The 22,943-nt window shown below is 40.3% G+C and overlaps 1 protein-coding gene across 2 annotated transcripts; it reads left to right on the forward strand.

The window, feature by feature from the left end:
• The first annotated feature begins 389 nt into the window (after positions 1-389).
• Positions 390-22,142, forward strand: LOC137268034 (lipoma-preferred partner homolog). 2 transcript variants are annotated; one of them, XR_010955019.1, is made up of 10 exons: positions 390-518; positions 1,336-1,492; positions 2,962-3,555; positions 3,988-4,089; positions 4,788-4,855; positions 5,635-5,682; positions 6,215-6,345; positions 12,269-12,389; positions 12,924-19,363; positions 19,455-22,142. XR_010955019.1 is itself a non-coding variant. In XM_067802534.1 (9 exons), exons 1-9 carry the CDS (start codon positions 408-410, stop codon positions 13,053-13,055), a joined length of 1,464 nt encoding a protein of 487 aa, XP_067658635.1. In that variant the 5' UTR covers positions 390-407; the 3' UTR covers positions 13,056-22,142. The 2 variants fall into 2 exon arrangements, 1 of the variants encoding a protein (XP_067658635.1); XM_067802534.1 differs by having other exon boundaries at positions 12,924-22,142.
• Positions 22,143-22,943: the final 801 nt, after the last annotated feature.

The raw sequence follows: 22,943 nt of genomic DNA on the forward strand, positions 1-22,943 counted from the left end.
TTTTGCTACTTTCATTACACGGCTTGCTTAAATGATTAGAACCATTGTTTTCATCGACACGTGGAAAATAAGGAGTGGTAAGCTATATCTCAGATATTGTTCATATTATTAAATCTGAATCATAACCAATCAATTAATTTATTTTGAATTTAAAAACGTGTTTGCGTATCCACTGAAAATATACTTTTATTCAGATAACAATATATAAATGTTGATAGAATGATAACACGTAAATTGTGTCATGTTGCTTATAAATTATCTTAAGGAGCACTCGAGTGATTCATACGTTATCAGATTCAAACCAGATTTCCGTGGGTGCGAAGGTGCATTGCAATGTTGGGAATGTCGTATTTCGGGTGTCGTGTGCAAAGGCGGAAGTGACGACACGGAAGTGGTGATTTCCATTTATGGTTGGTCGTACATCTATCAGTCAAAGCGAAGAAAATCTTAACAAACACGCAATAAAGGACATTTTCGGAAACAATTCGACCACTTGTCGGTCACAATACCCAAGAGGGGTGAGTATCTTTTTGTAGGCTGAAAACGTTAAATGTTTGAGAGATCGGGAGCCGCTTTTGTGCACCAGTCAACAGCCTCAAAGTTTTACTTTACAATCGGCAGTTTGTTTTGACGCGAATCGAAAACCGTGTCATGTCGACCCGTGAGTCTCTGCTTTCTCGGCACAAAGAAGGCTAGTATCTACGTGTTATCCGCCAGTGTTCATTGGTTTTTTTTCATTATCATGCGAGCTGTGGGTCATGCTATGAGTATGTCGGGTCGAGAGGCGCTGTTTAGTTCAATGTGTTATCCGACACGTGCATGTAATTTCGTGATATGACATTACTCACTATGCTCAGCCCCTACTCGTCCCAAGTATGAATTGTTGTTGTTCTGTTCGTAAAGCAGTGAGTTTTTAATTGTTTTGTCAGAATTCTATTAGGTGTACCACATGATATTTCACATTACAGATAACTGAATACAGCCAGTGATATAGCTAATTCTATCACATTCATATTGGCCCACAAGATGTTCATATTATTGCCAATTACCAGGTGAACTTGGGCAATTTCATTTAGCACAACATACATAAACAATATCATGCTTGCATTGCCAGTTTGAACACTGAAGTGTGTTAGCTACACCAATTAGACCGTACTCTATAGGATATGACTTTGCTTCACAGCTCTTGCTAACAGCACTCTACACGTGGTACAACTACAGTACAAGGGGTGTCGACACTGATAATGTCGCAGATGATGAGCTTATTAAGTAAACTTGCTTGAAATTAACATTGAACATGCTCCATACACTTTCACTGCTGCTCTTCCTTTGCAGGTTAAGATGTCATACCAGCAAGGATTGGAACGTGACTTTGCTCAGATGCATGTACAGGACAGAGGGGGTATCCATCTCCCGCCTGCCCTTGCACCCAAGCCCAAACCCTACAACCCTGCCCCAGCACCATACCGACCTGCCCAGGGACAACAGAAAGGTGAGATGATAATAAGCGGTTATGCTCAGTCAAAGCAACATTTCTAACTACAGTGGACTCTGTCAATACCGGCACCACTCGGGACCAAATAAAAATGTCGGTTTTGACAAAGTGCAGGTATAGGCAGTTTGCCTCATGATCCAGACGCACAATGGAAGTTGTACTGTCTCGTTAGCATTAACAACATGTTTGAATAAGGAACAAGGCAGTGTCAGAATGCAGTCATTTATTACACATTCAGATAATAACTAGGTTGTTCACACTGTAAAAAAGTCACTGATCTTGCTTTCTATTTTCTGTGCCGATGCCTCGAGAGCTGCCATAAACCAATGTCATGGTGTTGATCTTGTCAAATTTGCTGTTTTTCAGCACACACTAGGCTTGATCATTCATGTTAATTTTAAACTTCTTAATGCATTCACCTCTCCTCTTCATGTCAGACTGTCTGTCTGCCGATTCCGTTTGTTGATGCTACTGCTTTCTGTGTGGGTCGAGGCGTTTTATCAAAATCTCTTATCAGCTGCACTTTTTGTTGAAGTCAACTCACATCTTGCATGTTTTGCGGGCCGAGACATTTTGCAAAATTTGACATTCGCAAATACCTATTCAACTTTTACCTTGAAAAAATTTGTAACTGAATGATTCCAAATGCTATTTTGTGAACGATCGACTCTGAATTATTCCCATGGAGTGTGCTACAATAGTGAGTAAACAATCACTGAAAACGGCATTTTTGTCAATATTCAAAGATGTCAGCTAGTGCTGCCCATGTCATCAGAATGCCCTAAGTGTATATAGTGCAGTTGACCCTTGAACGTCTGGGATAAAATATTCTTTCGGCAACCTATGCTGGCCATGAAAGGCGACTGTGGATGTCATAAAAGTCGACTAATGGGATCGAGTGGTCAGGTTCACTGATTTGGTTGATACGTCATCAGTTCATATTTGTGCGTTTTGATGTTCATACTGTTGATCACTGGATTGTCTGGTCCAGACTCAAGTAATTTTCAGACCGTAAAGCTAATTGGGGCATGAAACTAAACTCACTCACTCATATAGTGCAGGTCAGATATCAGTCATGTGCTAAGTTCAGTGTGTTGAGGGATTTGTGTCAATGACCGGGAAATCTTGTAAGTCCCACTGAACCTTAAACAGTAGCTGTTGTCTGCTTGGTTAAATCCGTCCGTCCGTTTAAATCCATTTGTCTGTCTGCCATTTGATTGCATGGTCATACCCATAGGTCACTGAAAGGTGGGGCATCAAGGCATCTCAGTTGTTAAAGCATTTGCTTGCCATGCCAAAGATCTTGGTTTGATTTCCTTGGTGTAATGTGTGAAACCTTTTGGTCCCACCATGATATTGCTAGGATATTGCTAAAAGCAACATTAAACTAAAGTCACTCACTCCCTGTAATGGTTGTACCAAGAATTTAACATGCATCACTCTGTGCTGGTCTTTCAAAGTTTCAGGAAGCCAGGCTGCATTCAGACAAGTTTATCATGATAGTGAAGACTTCCCTCCTCCCCCACCACAGACAGGGTACTCAGAGGATCTTGGCTACCCACCCCCACCACCCCCAGAACAGGTGAGGGGGTACATGTACCAGCAACCACTTGATGACTTCCCTCCGCCACCTCCACCCCAACCATCTCAAAGCTATGATTACAGGGACAGCCACTATGGCGGGGGACCAAAGACTGCCAACTATATGAACCAAGTAGGATATCGGGATTCCCCAGGACCCTACGATTATGGATCATCCCCCGGAGCATATTCCCGGGGCTCTGAGGGACGCAACTCGCCATACATGTCAGGACAAAGCAACTACGCAAACGTTAACATCGTCTCGGGCAAACACGACTATGGACGAGCTTCTCCCAGTACTTACCGTGCTGAGCCTGCTCAGGGACGACAGGACAGGCCAGTCCCTGGGCCACAAGTGCCATCCTCGTCTGAACAGATGGTCAACACCGTGGCACCCTCGGAGAAGGAGGCTGAGGTGGATGCTCTCACAAGTCTTCTCATGCAGAGCATGGAATCCTCCGGGGATCCAGACTATTTTGGTAAATGTCTTTAGACTATGACCTGTGATGATCAGTGTTAGAATATTGATCTTCAGTATCCCATGCTTGTTGTAACAGGAGACTAACAGGATTGGGTGGTCAGACTCACGGTCTTGGTTTACACGTCATCAGTTCCCAGTTGCACAGATCAATATATGCTCATGTCTGGTCCAGACTCCGATTTGCATCATATTGAATATTGCTTAGTGCAGGGTATAAGTAAACTCACTCCCTCACACTTAGATGATTTCACCGATCATGCTCTTTAAGTAACTGAGGGGTGCATTTTGTAGATGACTGACGTGTGGTAGTCCACTCAGAGACAATCATCTTGCTTTTTTGAGCAGCATTTAGGTGATGTGATGATTATGAACATTTTTTATGGATAGACAAATTGTAAAATGTTAAATTGTTAAATGATATGTCTTCCAGGAATGTGCTCCAAATGCAGTAAGAAAGTTGTGGGTGATATCAACGGGTGCAAGGCCATGGACCAGGTGTTTCACATCAACTGCTTTACCTGTGTCGTCTGCAGTAAGTAGACACTGGGGCTGTTTGTTTGGTGAATCGAACCATATCTCTTCATTAATTCTATTGATTATTGACAATCACTAGAATAAAATGTTCATGAATTTTAAAAAGGACTGAGTTTTCTTGAACCTTGGGTGTTATTTATTGTGAGAATATCCGATTCAGGTTGGATAATTGTCAACACCCCTAGCCCAGAGGTTAAACGTGTGGTGTCTGCTTGTCGTTATGTCATGCTTAATTTGCCCACCAGCAGACATTACAGTCTGCAGGCCTTGAATGAAATCTGCAGGCCCAATTTGTTGAAGTCAAACTAAAATAGACTACATAGTTTCACACTTTCTGCAAATCAAGTTTGCAAAGCCTATGGTGCAGGGAGAAGTTTTAATTTGTTGAGGACAGGTCCAGACATTCCCATGCTCAAAGAACTGACATACCAGGAAGTGAAACTGCAAGTTGTCATAGCATGAAGAATAATGCTTCCCTAACATTAATAAGAAAAAAATATGGAAAAGACTAAAGTTAAAATGAAACAAGATAATTTACAGAAGGCCACGAGGGCCTGTAGATATTTGAATGCAAACTGCCAGCCCAATGCAATTACAACTTTATCTGTGGGACGCTTTGCTTTATTTCTGGGACGGCGATTATTTCAAATGCTGGTTGTTACACTTATCCTACATTATCAGTTTATTTTGTTTCAGATGTGAAATTACAAGGCAAATCCTTCTTTGCCCTTGAGAACAAGCCATACTGTGAACTCTGTTATATGGTGGGTGTTTCAGCTTTAGTATTGAACATGCTTAATGCTCATGTCACTTGGAACTTATAAAGATTATTACATGTTAAAAATGTCTGAAAAACTGGTTAAAATTTGTTGGGCAACCCATTCTTGTTTGGAAGATAATGGGATGGATAGACTGATATATGACTCCTCATTACGAGGCATATTTTGATGCTCATGATATTAATCACTGCAATGTCTGCTCAATTGATTGATTATTTACAGAACAGTCATATAGCTGGATAATGTCTGAGTGATGTTAACACTATGAAACAAAGAAATATGTAACAGTTTCCTGACAGGGCAGTAAGGTAGCCTAATAGTTAAAGCAGTCGCTTATCACACCAAAGACCCGGGTTCAATTCAGCACATGGGTAAAATGTGTGAATCCCATTTCTGGTGTCCCCTACTGTGATATTGCTGGAATATTGCTGAAAGCGGAGTAAAGCTAGCTCACTCACTCACTCTCCGTCAGTGACTCACTCACTCAGTTGCCTGACTGTTTTACTTTCTTGTTTCTCATATAGCATATGTAAGGCATCTTTTTCAAAAAAATGTACCATCTTACCATCTTCTAAATATATTATGTAATGATAAATAAATAATGACTATGTAGCCATGCTACCAAAAGTTGATTATAGTGGCAAGGGTAGCTCTGTCACAGCTCCTGTAATCCTCTGTGCAGAGTTGTGTCCCTTGGATGTTTCAGAACCCATGTGTCAAACAGTATATATCTGTGAACTGATTTTGGTGCATTTGTCTTTCAGAATACTCTGGAAAAATGTTCTATTTGTTCGAAGCCAATTACTGACCGGGTGAGTGGTGTACCATAGATAAGTTGGGTTTGAGAAGTATTGCTTGCTGAGCATTAATACATACTCTGGGGTTCAAATTTGCTTTTAAAAGCCACTTGATTGCACGAAATGAAAACTGACTTTTTCCGGGCATTGGGCGATGGGATTTTTGAACCCCTGACACTGTATTGATATCAATGTGTTCTGTATGGTGCACTTGTCAATACCTTTGGACAAATAATTCAATAAAATAAATGTAGAGTTGATTTCAGTATTAGAGGCGGTTACGGTTGTCTTGCGACGTAAGGTAGCATCCAGAGTTTTGTCCCTTTGGAGTTTTTCTTGTATACTGTAATATACTTTTCAAACACTATATGTTGCAATATTTTTGTATAATGTGTGCAAGAATATAACTTGCAAGCTCATTGAATTTGTACATGACATGCAGTGGGCAGGGAGGCAGGGGGGTGTAGCTTACATTGTACATAAAATTTAGGTGGTCATTCTCATTGTACATGCTTCTCAATAAAAAAAGGTTTTCCTTCCGTTCTAGCTACTGCGAGCCACAGGCAAACCATACCATCCTGACTGCTTTGTGTGTGTTGTCTGTGGGAAGAGTCTAGATGGTGTGCCCTTCACTGTTGACGCTACAAACCAGATACATTGCATCGAGGACTTCCACAAGTAAGAGACATATTGACACTTTTCCATAGGGGAAAATATGATTCCAAAGTGGAAAATATGATTACAAATTGGAAGCTATGGAATTTATTTTGTAATGTTTTGGTTTTCTTTCGTAAAACTGGAGCAGTGTTTGTTATACTGAGTAAATGTCTTTAGGTTGGAATTTTGTTTAATGTTTGTGGATTTTTGTCCTCGAAAAACCCAAAGTATGGAGGGAAAAATTTATAATAATATGTAATAATTTTTCCTTATCCTGACTCATGCTTTATTCCTGGCGAAGGTAGTGGAACACCTGAAATCCCTTGAAGTTCCCTTCTAAAAGAAGCGGATGTAAAATTCACACTCGCCCATGAGTTACCTCCCCTCCTGCGCACATGGTCAGCTGATCGCCATGATACTCACTCTCTCCTTATCACCCAACAAGGGTGGCTCAAGGCACCCGGGGTCTAGTATACAGCGATATGTCTTTCATTCTTTTGGTTTTTCCTTGAAGTTCCCTTCTGAAAGAAGTGGACGTAAAATTCACAACCACCCATGAGTTGCCTGCCCTCCCACGCACATGGTCATCTGATTGCCATGATACTCACTGTCTCCCTAATGCCCGAGAGCTCCTGGAGGCACCTTGGGCCCCGTATATTGCAATAAGTCTTTCATTCTTTTTTCTAACTAATTTTGTGTTGTATGCTTAGTCTCAGTTGATCAAAGCGTGTTTACTGTGCAGGCTATGGCTGTCGGCGGTTGACCCGCATTTACTTTGCCTGGCAAGTAAACCTTTGTATTAATTTGTCTGAAGCAGAATTCTTATTATATTTAGGTTCTGTTAACAGACGTGCTTGAGATAAGTAACATTGCTCACATTAGCCATGTCTAAATGTGGTGAAACATTATCGGGTAACCGTTTAATTATTGATGCTGAGATTCATTCCAGCAATATGCCAGCCGTATCTCCGAGGTTGTGTCTAGGGTCGGTTGAGTCCCCTCCAAGAAACCGTCTGTTGAGGCAGGGCTGTCACAGCCCAAGAAATCTTAAGTCATCGAAGTCATGAGTAGTTTACTCGGATGAGTGATGTCATATGCTCGCGTGAGTGCACTCGTGGATGGACCTGTCAACGGAGAAGATCTCCTTCAGTCGCCCCTATTCAAAGAAGACGCTGTATGAAGTCATCCTCCCTTTCAGACTTAGACTCGCACAGTCAGCATTGTCGGCGATCTATGAATACGTCTCACTCTACCAAGAACAAAGTTAGACACCATCGTGATTTGTCACCGGAGGAAGCCCTATTTTCGGATTCGGCAGTCACATCATGGATCATGGTGTGTCTCCAGGGTTATACTCAACACATCTGTTCGACACAGACACCTTCATGCAACATGACCTTGGTAAGGTCATATTGAAGAAGAACGGAGACTATAATTTTACACGACGTCGACTGCTGCTCCAGATGAGCACTCAACTGGATCTGCACTCACTCCAGAGGATGAAGAGGAGGCGTATATACGCACCTGTTCAGTAAGATCATCACCGTCGTCCTTTGCATCCCATGGCAGTTCGGAGAGAGATCCTCCTATGTCGAGTGAGTGCACCCACATGGGCGAGTGCACCCACATGGGTGACAATGCTCACGTGAATGAATGCACTCACAGGTCTACTCGTCAATGGAGAAGATCTTCAGCAGTCTCCCCAGCTTGTCAAAGGCACTGTCAGTACTTTTCATCCCTTTCAGATGTGGACTCAGATAAGAAGGATCGTTGGCATCCATCGAATGCGTCTCACTCTCGGAAGGATGAAGACAGATATTATTAATCGTCTTCTCCGGAGGAAGTTCTCGTCTCTGATGCAGAAGTCACATCGTGAATCACGACTTAGTCTCACCATCCAAGGACTCCAATGAACCCAACACTAATAAGAGGAAGAAGGAACACATGCGTTGATGTTTCTGCCGATAGCTCCAATATCTATGATTTCTGAGAAGTTATTTACGGCATTCAAGTCAGCAGCCAAGTTTCAACAACAACTTTTGCCACCTTTCAATGCTCGTCGCTTCCCTCTTCACCATATGGAGCCCTCCATCAGAGAGAAACATGCGAATGAGGAAGAGTGAATGATCCTATCAAATTTCATCACTCAGAAGAAGGTTCAGTAGTTACATCCGAACACCTCATTTCACCTACTGCGAGACTGAATCTACATCCCCGACAAGATTGAAAAGGTAGTAAGGATTATCGGCCAAGACTTCAGAGAAGTCATGATGATCAAGTCCATTGTCTTCTTGACAAAGGTGCTCAAGCAGAGAAGTCAGCGTTACACTAAAGAGTCCAGAGAGCAACAAAGGAGAAGTTTAATACCGGAGCGTCCAGGAGGTAAACATTGAAGGTCAGGGTCGGAACGACTGGAGTTTTCCACCCTCAGCCGTTCCCATACAACCATCTCCAGTGGGTGGATGTTTACTGGAAGAATTGGGGAATTCTCAACGATGAATACGTCATGAAGATTTTTCGACATGACTACAACACACCACTGCTTCCTACACCTCCGATCACAAGAGATGACAGTATTATCTTCGAGGAAAAATTCTGACATATCAGACTTGAAAACAATTTGCCTACATCAGCTTCAAGCTTCGGAAGTTTTTTCGTGCGCTTTACTCATCTAGACATGTGTTCACCAAACAGCATGGTTGCGGACAAACCTAAATGCTAGCAAGGATATCACTGTTTGAACAAGATTTCACGATGATCAGTTGTCAGCTACACCGATGACGTCGCATCTACAATATGATTGGTCCCCGAGAGACAAAGCCCTGCAAAGAAAGCCAGTGACCTCACATCTACAATCTGATTGGTCCCCGAGAGAAAATGCCCTGCACAGAATGTGGTGTTAATGTTCCAGTATCAGGAAGTTGTTGGTGACTTTCAACTCTGGAAAGATGCCGAATACACACTAGATTAACAGTATATAGCATCATTTGATTCTTCAGGCATCAGTCATCAGGAGGATTGCAGCAAAGAATGACAGCTCCTGATCGGACAGGCAGCCAGGTATAAATACACTTCCTGCAAATGTCAAAACACTCTTAATGAATAGTATGGATGATCTGGAAACGAAGAATGACATATCTTCATGGCATACAAGTTCTTCATGAGAGAAGTCAACTCAGTCTACATTTGGACTTCACTATCAGGCTAATAACTCAGCTCGGATGGAATGTGAATCTAAGTTCCTCAGGATTTGATTCATCACTACATGGAAATGCACCACTGTCCCAGAGAATTGGTGGGTCAAAGTTCAAGTTGATGTTAGAACAAGTTCTAATCTCTTCGCTACCATTATGACAGTGTCAATGTCTCTCGGCCTGCTCACGTCTTCTTAGGATATGACCAGAAGAAGATGTCTACAACTATGTCTATGAGAGCGATTCCTGGGTCACAATTTTCATGTTTACACAAACCACACCCACTATGGGGAACTCGCCAGTCAAATGTCTGCGCTAGAACTTATATGTTACAGTCAGCATTCAACAACCGTCTCTACGTAGATACGACTCTCCAAGGATGGGGAGCATCCGCGTTTCCCCCTCCAGTGCTGCTACCAAAAGTCATTGAGAAAAAAAAACAGACCAAGAGGCTACAACTGACTTTGGTTGCGCCTTACAGCCTAGTGAGACATTGGTTTCCAACACTCAAAGAGGAGTTAGGACAACCAACACTACAAATATCAGATTGGGAAAATCTCGTCCATCCCCACACGAAACAGGCACTCGGCAGTCCATCTGCGTTCCGACTTCACATGTGGAACGTATCAGAATCTGTTCAAAACACAGAGGATACTGAACGAAAGTAGCAAAAGCAGTTACCCTAGCCTTACAGAAATCCATTCGCATCCTTTATGATGACAAGTGGAAGTGGTTTGACATTTACACCAAGAAGAAAGGCTTCACGGCGATGAAGGCAACAAATCCGCAGATTGCAGAATATTTATGTCACCTATGACATTCCAGAAGTCTGAAAGGCTCTACATTATCTTCATACTAGGCAGCTCTCTGGTCAGTTGTCACCATGGAAACGGGAACCAAGCTGACTAAAGTACCTGAGTTACTTGCCTTGCTCTGCTCCTTCAAGTTGGAAGATCAACAATGTAGAATTAGAGCTCCAGCATGGGATCTAAACATCGGACTCCCAACATCTCGCAAGTGATGCATACGAGCCGCTTGATCAGACCTCATTTGAACTGGTAACTCAGAAGACGCTGTTTTTACTTGCCTTGGCTCAGCAACCCATGTTTGCCATAAAAGGCGACTATGCTTGTCGTAAGAGACAAGTCATCGGTTACCAGTTGTGCAGATCGATGCTCATGTTGTTGATCATTGGATTGTCTGGTCCAGACTTGATTATTTTACAGACCGCCGCTATATAGCTGGAATATTGCTGAGTGCGGCGTAAAACTAAACTCACTCACTTGCCTTGGCCACAGCTGTACGAATGTCAGAGATTCATGCTCTAGACTTCAACCACATTAGCTTTGATGCAAGTCATCAGCAGACAGCTCATCTGGGTCTACGATGGGATTTTATTGCGAAAAATCAAGTGATAGATAATTCCACATACTGGCACTATCTTCAATCTCTAGAGCCCATGATACTCAAGATTTATCATTATGTCTACTCAGAGCATTGAAGATATACATCGCAAGTACCAAGTCTAGAAGGCAAAGTTTCAAGCGCCTGTTTATCCCTATATCTACTGAGACACTTACGGAAGTGTCCCGCTACACTATCTCAGTGTGGATCAGAGCTGTTATATTGAGAGCCTTTTAAAGCAGCAGGATTGGAACCTCCGTGAGCCTACAACCCACTTGAAGTCAGAGCCTTGACCTCTTCACTAGCGCTACATGGAATTGCTTGCTATCAACTATAATGGAGGGCTGCATTTGGAAGTCAACCACGGTGTTTGCCAACCACTACCTACGAGACACAGCCACGAAGGACCTCTCTGGCATTCATCAGTTTGGGCCTCTTGTCGTTGCTCAGCAACTAACAGTTCCCCGAAGGCGCTGAGTTCACTCACCGGTTTTATCACGTGACTTGTGGAAGTCAGATGCTCTGCGGAGTATAATGGTGGAAAGTCCATGCACACGTCTTAAACAGACTAGCAGGAGTGATTATGACCCTGTACTCGTAATGAAGATTCATGTACACGAAGGGGAATCGCAACTAGTCTTGATTGCTGTACCTTGACATTTAGCTGCATCAGAAACTAAGTTACCTTTGATATCATCGTGTGCCAGTCAACGAAGTCGTCTACAGAAGACAAGTTTGACTGGATGTGATCCCCCCCAGAATTTACAATGAATATTAGAAAGGACAGGGTCGAATTATCGTCGTTTACAAGTTCCCGTTAAGTGTGGAAATTATTCGACGTAATTTTGTACAACCAGCAGAATCCAGCATGGTCTGACCCACTGCCATTTCCGTCTGATTTTCTGAGCAATTGAGCATCAGTGAGGATAGGGGAAAATATGTAATTTTCTGTATAAAATTGATATTTTATACTTATTGTGAGTCATGACAAAAGCCCTCCCAGCCGCCCCTCACAGACACGCTGAAATCTCATATTCTCGTGTCGGGCGATTATAGGAGAGAGTGAGTATCATGGGGATCAGCTGACCATGTGCGTGGGAGGGGAGGTAACTCAAGGGTGAGTATGTGAAGCATACATGGTGCAAAGTACAATCTGAAAAGAAAGTTCTTGTTAGTTTACATTTTTGGCCAATAAGAACATTAGATGCCATGTTTTGAGCAGAGAAAATTGATTGTTTTTTCCTTCTTAATTTTTAAAAAAAATGACTAAGGGATCCATAAGACAAGAAATAAGTTTTGTCTGGCCTTAACGTTTTTAGCCAATAATTCTTAGTATTGTCTTGCAGGAAATTTGCCCCGCGTTGCTGTAGTTGCCAGTTACCAATAATGCCAGAGACGGGACAAGATGAAACTGTGAGGATTGTTGCCATGGACAAAAGTTTCCATGTTGACTGCTACAGATGTGAGGTAGGAACTGTAGGAGGGACTTCTCTTACTGCCTCATTGTCTTGTCACCATCCCATGAGAGTCTAGGTTAGAGCTGGTCTTCAGCAATCCGTGATTTTTGTAAGAGGCGACAACTTGGAGGAAATGGTCAGGCTCACTGACTTCTCTGACTCATTTCATGGTATCCCATATGGGTAGATTGATTCTTGTTCTGTTGATCAATGGATTGTCTGGTCCATACTTGATTATTTAGAGACTGTCGTCATATAGCTGGAGTATTGCTGAGTGCAGCTGTAAACATCAACAAATGTTGTGGTGTCTCCCAGTCTAATATTGCTGAAAGGGCATGAATCACCTCACCTCACCTCACCTCACCTCACCTCACCTCACCTCACCTCACCTCACCTCACCTCACCTCACCTCACCTCACCTCACCTCACCTCACCTCACTCACCTCACCTCACCTCACCTCACCTCACCTCACCTCACCTCACTGTGACTGAAGTACTGTTCAAAAACTAATCCTGACTTATTCACTTTTGTACTTTTCCCCAGGACTGTGGACTGCAGCTGTCATCAGAAGCTGAGGGGCGGGGCTGCTACCCTCTGGACGATCACATCCTGTGTAAAAACTGTAATGCCAAACGCATACAACAGATGACCACAAAGATGGCCACCGAACTTTAAGCATCAGAACTGCTGAAACAGGCTTGAGATCGTTGAACATTGGATGGAATCTCAGAGATGTTTTCGTCCGTTGGCTATTCAGTCGTGGCTGTCCAAACGTTTTCACAGGGACAGTGAAAAGAATTGATTGAAAATCAATACATGAGGCACCTGATTTGTTGTTTCAAGTGGCATCCTGGAATTCTCAAAGGGTTTTCTGTGGTACTGTGTGCTGTTCCTCAATGATGCCCAATGTGACTGAAGCGCTCTGATAATCCAACACTTTAGCATACATTTGTAGTGCACTGATCATTTTGTGGCACAGGCCCCAGTCAGTTTATGTCTCACTAAATGTGCCAGTATTAACAGGGTAAACAAATTAAGACAATTTGTTTTTCAACTAAATTTCAAGAACAGATATTTAGTGTTCATATGAATAAGGTTCAGTTAAGTGATATTGATACATCGGCAGATATGGAAGTATTTTCAGATATCGTCATGTACATGTTTGTAATTTATAAATGAATAGAATATATTTCCTAATTTATTGATTTTTTTAAGGAAAAACTTTAATATTTGGTTATATGAGAAAGAAATGTTCACTTGACATTACCTGAGAATTCTGCAGTTGTCCAATGTGACAAGAAATTTGACACCATAATGGCCTCTATCGCATTACTCAAACAATTTCAAGTCTGCAGAGTAATTCAGCCAAATCTGAATATGCTTTTTGAAAATCAGTGGACTTTCAGGTTAAACCTAAAGGGTTGCAGTTAGTCCAGTCAGAGAATTGTTCATTGTGTACATTTTCGCTCAATTTTATTCAGTTCCTGTTTGTATAAAAAAACTGACCCAATAAGAACTGCTAGTTTCGTGCTAGCTGACTAGCATGAATTTTAAAGGCTGCTTTGATAAGAGCCCATCACAGTGTTTCAAATCAGATATTCTCAAGGTCGTATACAGATTATCAGCCTGTGTGACAAGATTCCAAATCATAAATGCCTTCGAAAATTGAGAAATTCATTGAAATTGTCTTGCAATTTGACTCAAGCAAAGTATAAGTGCCACTTTTATTCACATCAGGTGTGATGTGTGTGGAATATGGTGTCCCTTCTCTTCTTTCATTGTATCCATATTACCCGACATTTGATGCAATATGACGTATTGTGATAGCTCAAGCTGTTGTGCTCGAAACTTACATATATTTATTCTTAGTGATGCTGTATACAAAATGAAAGCTTTGCCATAGTCCGTCGATTCATTGTTTGTTCACATTTGTTTCGTGCATACATTGAAACAAACACTAACGTTGACAATATTTAAGTCTTTTGGTATCAAGTATGTGTTTAATTTGAATTCTACCATGACTTCAGTAAATACTTGATTGTGATTGGTTAATTTAAGTCATACAGAGGTATATATGATCACGTCATATACCTCTGATTTTCCCACACATCACATACTTGTTTAAAATCTGAATAATGCGGTTATGGTAGAATGGAAATAAACGTAATGTGTTGGAAAATCAGAGGTGTATACCGAAATTATGATAGCTCTCATTCAGTTTTAAATCAAATTTAGAGCAGTTATATTTTCGTTATATACCTCTGATTTTCCAACGCAGAATGTTTGTCTCCTAAATATGGAACTTGAAAGAGTTACCTCCTTTTTCTTGTAAAAAAAATAGTTTTTTCATTTATTAGAATTTAATCATTTTAACAGAATTAACAGACATTGAAAACAATAGATTTATGGGGTGAGTGCATCAGTTATCTAGTCTTCATAGAATAATGTTCTGTTTTAGATTCATTTGAGAGTTTAGGTTTCTCATCCTGGTGTTGCTGCTTCGAATCCAGGAACTAGTTGTGAAATAGACTCATTTACTGTGTGCAATTAGGAGATATGTAGATTGCTTCATTTTGTCCTTAACTGGAACTGGAGCTTGCGAACAAATAAAGTGATGTTTTAATGTTTTTATACAAACATAATGGGACTACTGACTTGAATCTCCCACAAAAAAAACAAAACAAATATTTTAAGATATGATGTCATGTTGGTGTAATATACTGACTTTGACTACTTGTTTAGTGATATTGAAGATGATGTTTTGTCCATACGAACTTCCATGCCCCTGGATTGGATTAGTAGATCTGCAGTGTTAGATTTATTTTATGATAAATGTGTAGATCTGCAGTGTTAGATTTATTTCTTGATAAATGTGCAAATGGCAGTGCTTCAGCCAGGAAGTTCCACTTTCAGACAGGAAGTACCATATTCATGCAGTGGCGCTTTTTTCCAATGCTAAAGTGTACCCACTGGCGTAACATTTACTATGGTTATCATGAAAAGCAAAAGTCTCAACTTGCTTGGCACACATTTTTGTAGTTCAGGTGCCAAATGGCAACACTCACAAAAATCCTGACTGAAGCATTGAAATTGTGCATGTTGGCCCTAAACATATGATGATAGTGTTTTATGTGATGCAGATATCCATAGAATATTTACTTGCTAAAAAGATATATAAACATTTTATTGTATATATCTTTTATTAAAAGTTTGGCCAGAGTCCGTTCTTGCGAATGACCATATCCTATAATGAGGGTGCTTGATATGCAGATTTCTTTGCCTCAAATATTGTTTCTGTCTTTGATATTATATAAGGCTGGAACGTTATAGAAAGTGGATATTTTTGTGGATGGAGACACATATCGAATGTACTTACAGGTAATATATTTTAGCAGTTGATATTTTGTGCACCCAGAAATGTGCTTATTCACTTGTAAATGACAAAGCTTTGGTTAGTCATTTAATGGATGTTTTGATGGGAAAAGACAGATATACACAAGAGATATTGTGAGAATTAGTTTTTGAGAAGCATGGATAGATAAAACATATCCTTATCAAATGTAACATGCAATGTTTTGTTAATTTTTCATTCAGTTTTTGTAAGAAGTAGTCTGAAGGTATGCATGTGTTTAACATGGAAGAAAACTGGCAATATCCCACCCATTGCAATATGTGGTATTTTCTTTACCAGGGCCCCGTTTCACAAAGCTCTCATAAGCCTTAAGATCTAGTAACTTTTCTTACAGCAATCATACTTCCAATATTACAGTATAGGAGGTAAGGCTGCAAGAAAAAACTTATGAGATTTTAGGCTTACATGAGTTTTGTGAAACAGGGCCCAGGATTGTAGAACATTTGAACTGTACATTTAGAAACATTTGTTCATCGTTTTCCAAGGGAGATAAGTCTTATTGTCACAAGCGTGGGTGGCTGAGGCACGGTTGCCATAATTTGCGATGCTGTGTTTATATTCCCATACTCATATATGTGCTAAGGAGTTCTTTCCTTCCACACAAGCTGTGCGAACTTAGTTTTACACAACTTTTAGTAATATTCCAGCAATATTATGTCTGGGGAGGCCAGGAAATTGAACCGGGGCCTTCTGCGTGATGAACGAATGCATAAACCTCTAGGCTGCCTCACATTAATCTGAAATGGCAAGACCTGTGAAGGTCCCAGGGTAAATAGGCCTTCAGCAACTCATGCTTACCATTAGTTACCATTAGTGGCGACTATGCTTGTTGTAAGAGGCGACTAACAGGATCGGGTTGTCAGACTCACTGACTTGGTTGACACATGTCATCGGTTTCCAAATGCGCAGATTGATGCTCTTGCTGGTGATCACGGGATTGTCTGGTCCAGACTCGATTATTTACAAACCGCCGCCATATAGCTGGAATATTGCTGAGTGCTGCGTAAGGCTAAGTGGAATCCTGTAAAAGTGACAATGGAACCTAATCACAAGTTGCAACCAAAATATTTGATGAAACTGCACCTCAAGTGGTGACATATGGTCTTTGTGCAGTACTTTAGGGGACGATGGAGTAGCCTAGTGGTTAAGCCGTTCGCTTGTCATGCCTGTCTTTGCTTCCCCATATGGGTACAACATGTTAAGGCCTTTTTTGGTGTCCTCTGCTGTGATATTGCTGAAATAGTGTTTAAAGTGTTGTAAAACTCAATGACAGATGTGAGCTGACTGGACCTTAGTATGTAAGAAAGAGTATGCGATTTTCAAACTGGGCATTAGAAGATTTCCTTGTGTTAGTTACTCCGTCCTGAGTTCTCTAATTACACAGTGAGAAGGAAATACTACTCCTGACAATTTTCTTTAGTTGTGTAATAAAATACAAAATCGTATTGAATGATTCGAGGGAAAATCATGCATGAAAAATGTTGGCTCTATGGCTGTACATCAAAAATATTTTTATCTCTTCAGTTAGTTCTTTGCTCACTTTCATAAATCTTTTTAAATGCATGTACAACTTTTTAAATATATATTTATGAAATTGTGTGCTCAGTCCTCTCATGAAAAGTATCTTCCCCCAAATATTCATGATAGCCAGCTATTTTATTTGGGATGTACCAACTAACTTTAGATGAATAGGTGCCATATTTACTTAGTTAGCCTCAATTTTGTTCACTGCATTCGTGGTCCCAATTTTTCAAAGGCTTGATACCACCCGAAAAGACAGTCGAATGAATATTGTTGAAGTCATATTTTGATGTGGGGTCTTTTTTGATGATGTCAGATATAGAACCCGTGATAATACCAATTTGATAAAAATCTAGAAACTATGACTTAAAGTAATAGTCACCTGAGGCTGCTGCAAGTAGTTCATTGTGAACATTATCCACATTATTTGATTTTTATCCCCCCTCTCAGTAGAAAACGGCTCCATTCAGTGATGTTCTAGAAGTTGGTGGTATAGACTTGACAAGACTTTATGGATGGTCAACTTCTTTATTTACGAATGCTTGAAAATGATATGAGAATCTATACTAAAACACTGCTATTGTCAAAATAAGGAAGTTGATTTTCCTTGTAGTCTTGTCATCCTGAAATAAGAATGTGTGTAGTGCAATATTTATTTACCTTGGAGCCAAAGTTTTTGAACAGGCAAGCAGAAACTCTGTGAGCCATATAATGAAGAAAGTTTCATTGCTTGCAGGCTTTAGAGATAAAGTCAGTCAATATTGACTGGAGGTGACGTTGATCATAAACAATAAACACAACAAAACTATCAAAATGTCAAGGTCACAGACTTGTAAATTATTTTGTAGGGCGTAGGAGATTTGGTCTTTGGTGTCCCCATATTCTCCATTTTCCCCGTCCCCAAACACATGTAACTTGTTTTTTGACATAAAACTGTTTTCCTACGTATTGCCATAAGAAGTTGTTACTTATTCCTTGTATTGATTATTTATTCATGATCACGCATATGTAACCATGGTTGTTGTGCTGTAGTAGTAAGTTGTGCAATGTGAGTTGCATTTGGGAATGTTTGGGGCACAGAAGTTTGGTGATGCACATGTGATGACCGTTGATTTTGGCATTGAGTGTTCACAATACATGCAATTGGTAGTAAGGATGATATTGTATTGTCATATGTTTGCTAGAAGTCCTTTTAAACATTCATGAGCTGATTTTTTACACAGACTTTGACAAAAAGAGAGTCTTGGTGACTCACAGTATTACTTTGGGGAGTCATTTTCAATATTTTATAGTCATGAGTTGTGTACATCAGAAAGCAAGAGGTTTGCAAAGATTTTGTTTTGTGTTGTTCTGCCATTTATATGTCAATTAATAGATAGTATATTTTTCAGTGTTCACTTCAGCCATAACAAACTCCAATATACTGACCAAATAATCATGCTTGTGTCATTTATTCATTGTAGCATACAGGTATTAACAGGAATTGAAAGAAATATCAAAATTTAATGTTTGCTTATCAGAACATTTTTTTTATCTCAATTCTGAGGGTCACTCATGAAACTTGCATCAAGCTTGTCTGTTATGATAACATTTTGAGAGTCATTTACAACATTGTTGCATCAAATACGCAGGAATCACACCTTATGTAAAACCCTCCATGTCGGTCTGAGGCTGTATGTCTCCAGCAGTTAGCATCAGATTTATGACTTTATATGTTCTACATTCATGATGTTCACTTTGTGCACATTGCGTTTATCATCCTTATGTAAGCTATTAGTAATGTTTTGTCTGCGCCCTGTCAATTTGTGTCTAGGTCTGTCAGCACCCTCTTGATGTCTTTCTAGCTCAGTGGACCCCGTTCTGTGGATGGTTTTACGTTTGTCAGCTTGTTCCATTATGTTTCTTGGTCTTTTGGTATGCTTCTTGGTTTGTGAACACCCTCCTGATTTGTCTCTAGACCTTTCAACAACTTGTTGAATTTTCTCTATGTCTTTCAACACACTTATGACTTGTCTCTAGGCCTTTCAACACCCTTCTGACTTATTTCCAGGTCTTTCAACACCCTCCTGATTTATTTCTAGGTCTTTCATCACCATCTGACTTATTTCTAGGTCTTTCATCACCATCTAACTTACTTCTAGGTCTTTCATCACCATCTGACTTATTTCTAGGTCTTTCATCACCATCCTTACTTACTTCTAAGTCTTTCCTCATCATCCTGACTTATTTCTAGGTCTTTCATCACCATCTGACTCATTTCTAGGTCTTTCATCACCATCTGACTTATTTCTAGGTCTTTCATCACCATCTGACTTATTTCTAGGTCTTTCATCACCATCCTTACCTACTTCTAGGTCTTTCCTCATCATCCTGACTTACTTCTAGGTCTTTCATCACCATCTGACTTATTTCTAGGTCTTTCATCACCATCCTTACTTACTTCTAAGTCTTTCCTCATCATCCTGACTTATTTCTAGGTCTTTCCTCATCATCCTGACTTATGTCTAAGTCTTTACTCATCATCCTGACTTACTTCTAGGTCTTTCATCACCATCTGACTTATTTCTAGGTCTTTCATCATCATCTGACTTATTTCTAGGTCTTTCATCACCATCCTTACTTACTTCTAAGTCTTTCCTCATCATCCTGACTTATGTCTAGGTCTTTCCTCATCATCCTGACTTATTTCTAGGTCTTTCCTCATCATCCTGACATTTCTAGGTCTTTCCTCATCATCCTGACTTATTTCTAGGTCTTTCATCATCATCTGACTTATTTCTAAGCTTGTTAGCACCCTCCTGATTTGTTTCTAGGTTTGACACAGTGATTGCCTTTACTGGCTGGCCTATACAAATTGTCCTCAGTATGGCGTGAACCCAAGTGTAACCAGTGGTTCTTACAGAGTGCATGTATCGATGTCATCACATTCATGTATGTCTAGATAGGGATGATAGTGAAACAGCGTGTAGAGTGTTGGTTAGGTATATTCATGTCTTTTTCATTAGATGATATGCCACGAGAAGTGACTCAAACGCCCACAACTTTAATATCTTCAGACCTAGGTGCTACGTGTTATTTTTTCGTAAAGGACTTTTGTAATGGACAGACGTTATTTTAGCTTTTCTGGTAGAAGTGAGTAGTGCTAAATTGCCATCATCTCAGTGTATGCAGATATCATTATCCATCCATTGTATATATCTCATAAACCACATCTTAAATTGGGGGCGGTGGGGTAGCCTAGTGGTTAAAGCGTTCGCTCGTCATGCCGAAGACCCGGGTTCGATTCCCTCCCATGGGCACAATGAGTGAAGCCCATTTTCTGGTGTCCCCCGCCGTGAGATTGCTGGAATATTGCTAAAAGTGGCGTAAAACTAAACTCACTCACTCACTCATCTTAAACTGCTACCTAATTTTCATCTTTTAACTACCATTTAACTTTGAGATTATGGGCATGAGACTTTGAGGGACATGTTGGGAAATAACCTATGGTATTTGTTATGACGTACAGAGGGTTTTGAGTGTTGCAGCCATGATTGTTCCAGCTTCTTGATGTCAATCAGTGTATAGGGATGCGGGTTGCATGGAACACTCTTTGTTCCACCTTGTCACTTGCAGTAATTGGGTGATGCGGTAGTCTGCTGGGTAAAGTGTTCACTCCCCATGTCAAAGACCCAGGTTCGATTTCCCCCCACGTGTGCCAAGTATGAAGCCCATTTCAAGTGCCTCCCACCCTGAATTTTGCATAAAACTCAACGTACTCACTCTCGGGCGGTAAGTGTGCGAGAAGGATGATTTGTCTTCTGAAGTGAGAAATGTTCGTTGTTTTTTAAAACCATGCGCGATGCTGTCTGTTATGATGAAAACAATCAACAAATAGTCAAAGCTGGGCCAGACAATCCAGTGACTGATATCATGAGCATAGATCAACCCAACTGGAACACCATGACATGTCATCTATTCAGACCTGTCACTCTCATTTCTCTTGGGTTGTGGGATGCTAGTAATGGCTTGGATGTTCAAGAAACGAATTGGTTCCAATACAGGTTGGGTGAAAAATGCATCCTGCATTAATGCAGTTTTACTGGGATCGCAGAGGCATGGATTTTCTATATCAGAAAAATGCTTCTTTGCTCTCACCCTCATAAAAGACATGCTGATGACAAACAATCAAACTGAGAAACAAGATGTCGCCAGCAGAACGGAATGAGTCACCACCTTCATGCATTTCAACACTGCTCACAGGAAATCTTAAACTTTACTTGAATCTATTTCTTTTTCAGGTTACTTGTTAATAATAGTGACAGTGTGTTAACCTCAAAGAACTAAGCCCTTGGCAGGAGTATTTTGAAAAAATAAAATGCCAAGTTTTTTATCTATCATCATTATTGTTTTATTTCTGGACTTGTCATGGCTAAATTCCTTTGTCATGTTTCATGCGATTGTCAATTAAACTGTTAAATGTCATTTTCATTTCTGTACAGCTTATTGTGTGAGTCCCCTCTCCTTTGTTGGTTGTGGTCCTGTCTGCGTGGTAAAGGTTGGTGGGGTAGCCTAGTGGTTAAACCGTTGACTTGTGAGCTGAAGGCCAGGGTTCGATTCCAAACTTGGGTACAGTGTGTGAAGCATATTCCTGGTGTCCCCGGCAGTGATATTGCTAGAATATTAATAAAAGCAGTGTAAATCCATTCTCTCTCACTGTGTGTTAAATCTGTTCTCTCTATGCCCCTACGTGTTCACATTTCTATGTGTCTCATAGTGTTAATACATCGACATCTCATCATGGTGCTTTAGCGCATATTTTACACAGCAAATAAATATACACAACTGTTTTCATAGTTTGTGTTACGTTTTTTTAATGTTTGCGTTGATACTCTTGTCGGATGTTATAGTACGCTTAGTTCAATGATGGACTGATGAATTGCAATATAACTCAAAACTACCAAACATAAAAAAATCAATGAAAACCTAATTATGATCAAACACCATCCAACTCTTTGAGGTTTTTGCAGAACTTTTGTATTAAAACATTTTATAACTTAACAATCAATCATGAAAGGATTTTTGTCACAGTTCACTATAAGTTACGAGGAGGAGTGCAGAGAAAGGGACAGCCAGGTGTGCGAGAAAGGATGGAGATGGCACAGCACAGGTTAATGAATAAATAACCTTGTTGGCACTCGTGCTTCTCGCTCTGGCTGTCCCTTTCTTCCCACCTCTCCATCGTAACAAACAGGGATATGTGTCAATATTTTAATGACAGCTTGTGTTACACACACGCACGCACACACACACACACACACACACACACACACACACACGGCCAAAATTCTGCATAAACCTACAGAGTTTGTATGATTGAATTTCACTGAATATTTCGTATTTCGTAGTTGTCAAATTCGACAGCAATTCATGATGAATTGTTGACCAGCTATTAAAACGAAATGTGACCCACCATAATTAATATTCAAAACTCGAAATGTTGTGACCCAATAATAATTATTACTGAATTAATAACAAAATATACAGAAAATACACACTCATAACACTTTCTTTCTTTTAGACAAGCATGTCATAATTACTCTCTTAATGGTCAAACTCAAACCGCCATTATTAAATGATTCACTAATCAA

Source organism: Haliotis asinina, chromosome 16, assembly GCF_037392515.1.
Source record: "Haliotis asinina isolate JCU_RB_2024 chromosome 16, JCU_Hal_asi_v2, whole genome shotgun sequence".
In the NCBI taxonomy this organism is placed as follows: Eukaryota; Metazoa; Mollusca; class Gastropoda; order Lepetellida; family Haliotidae; genus Haliotis; species Haliotis asinina.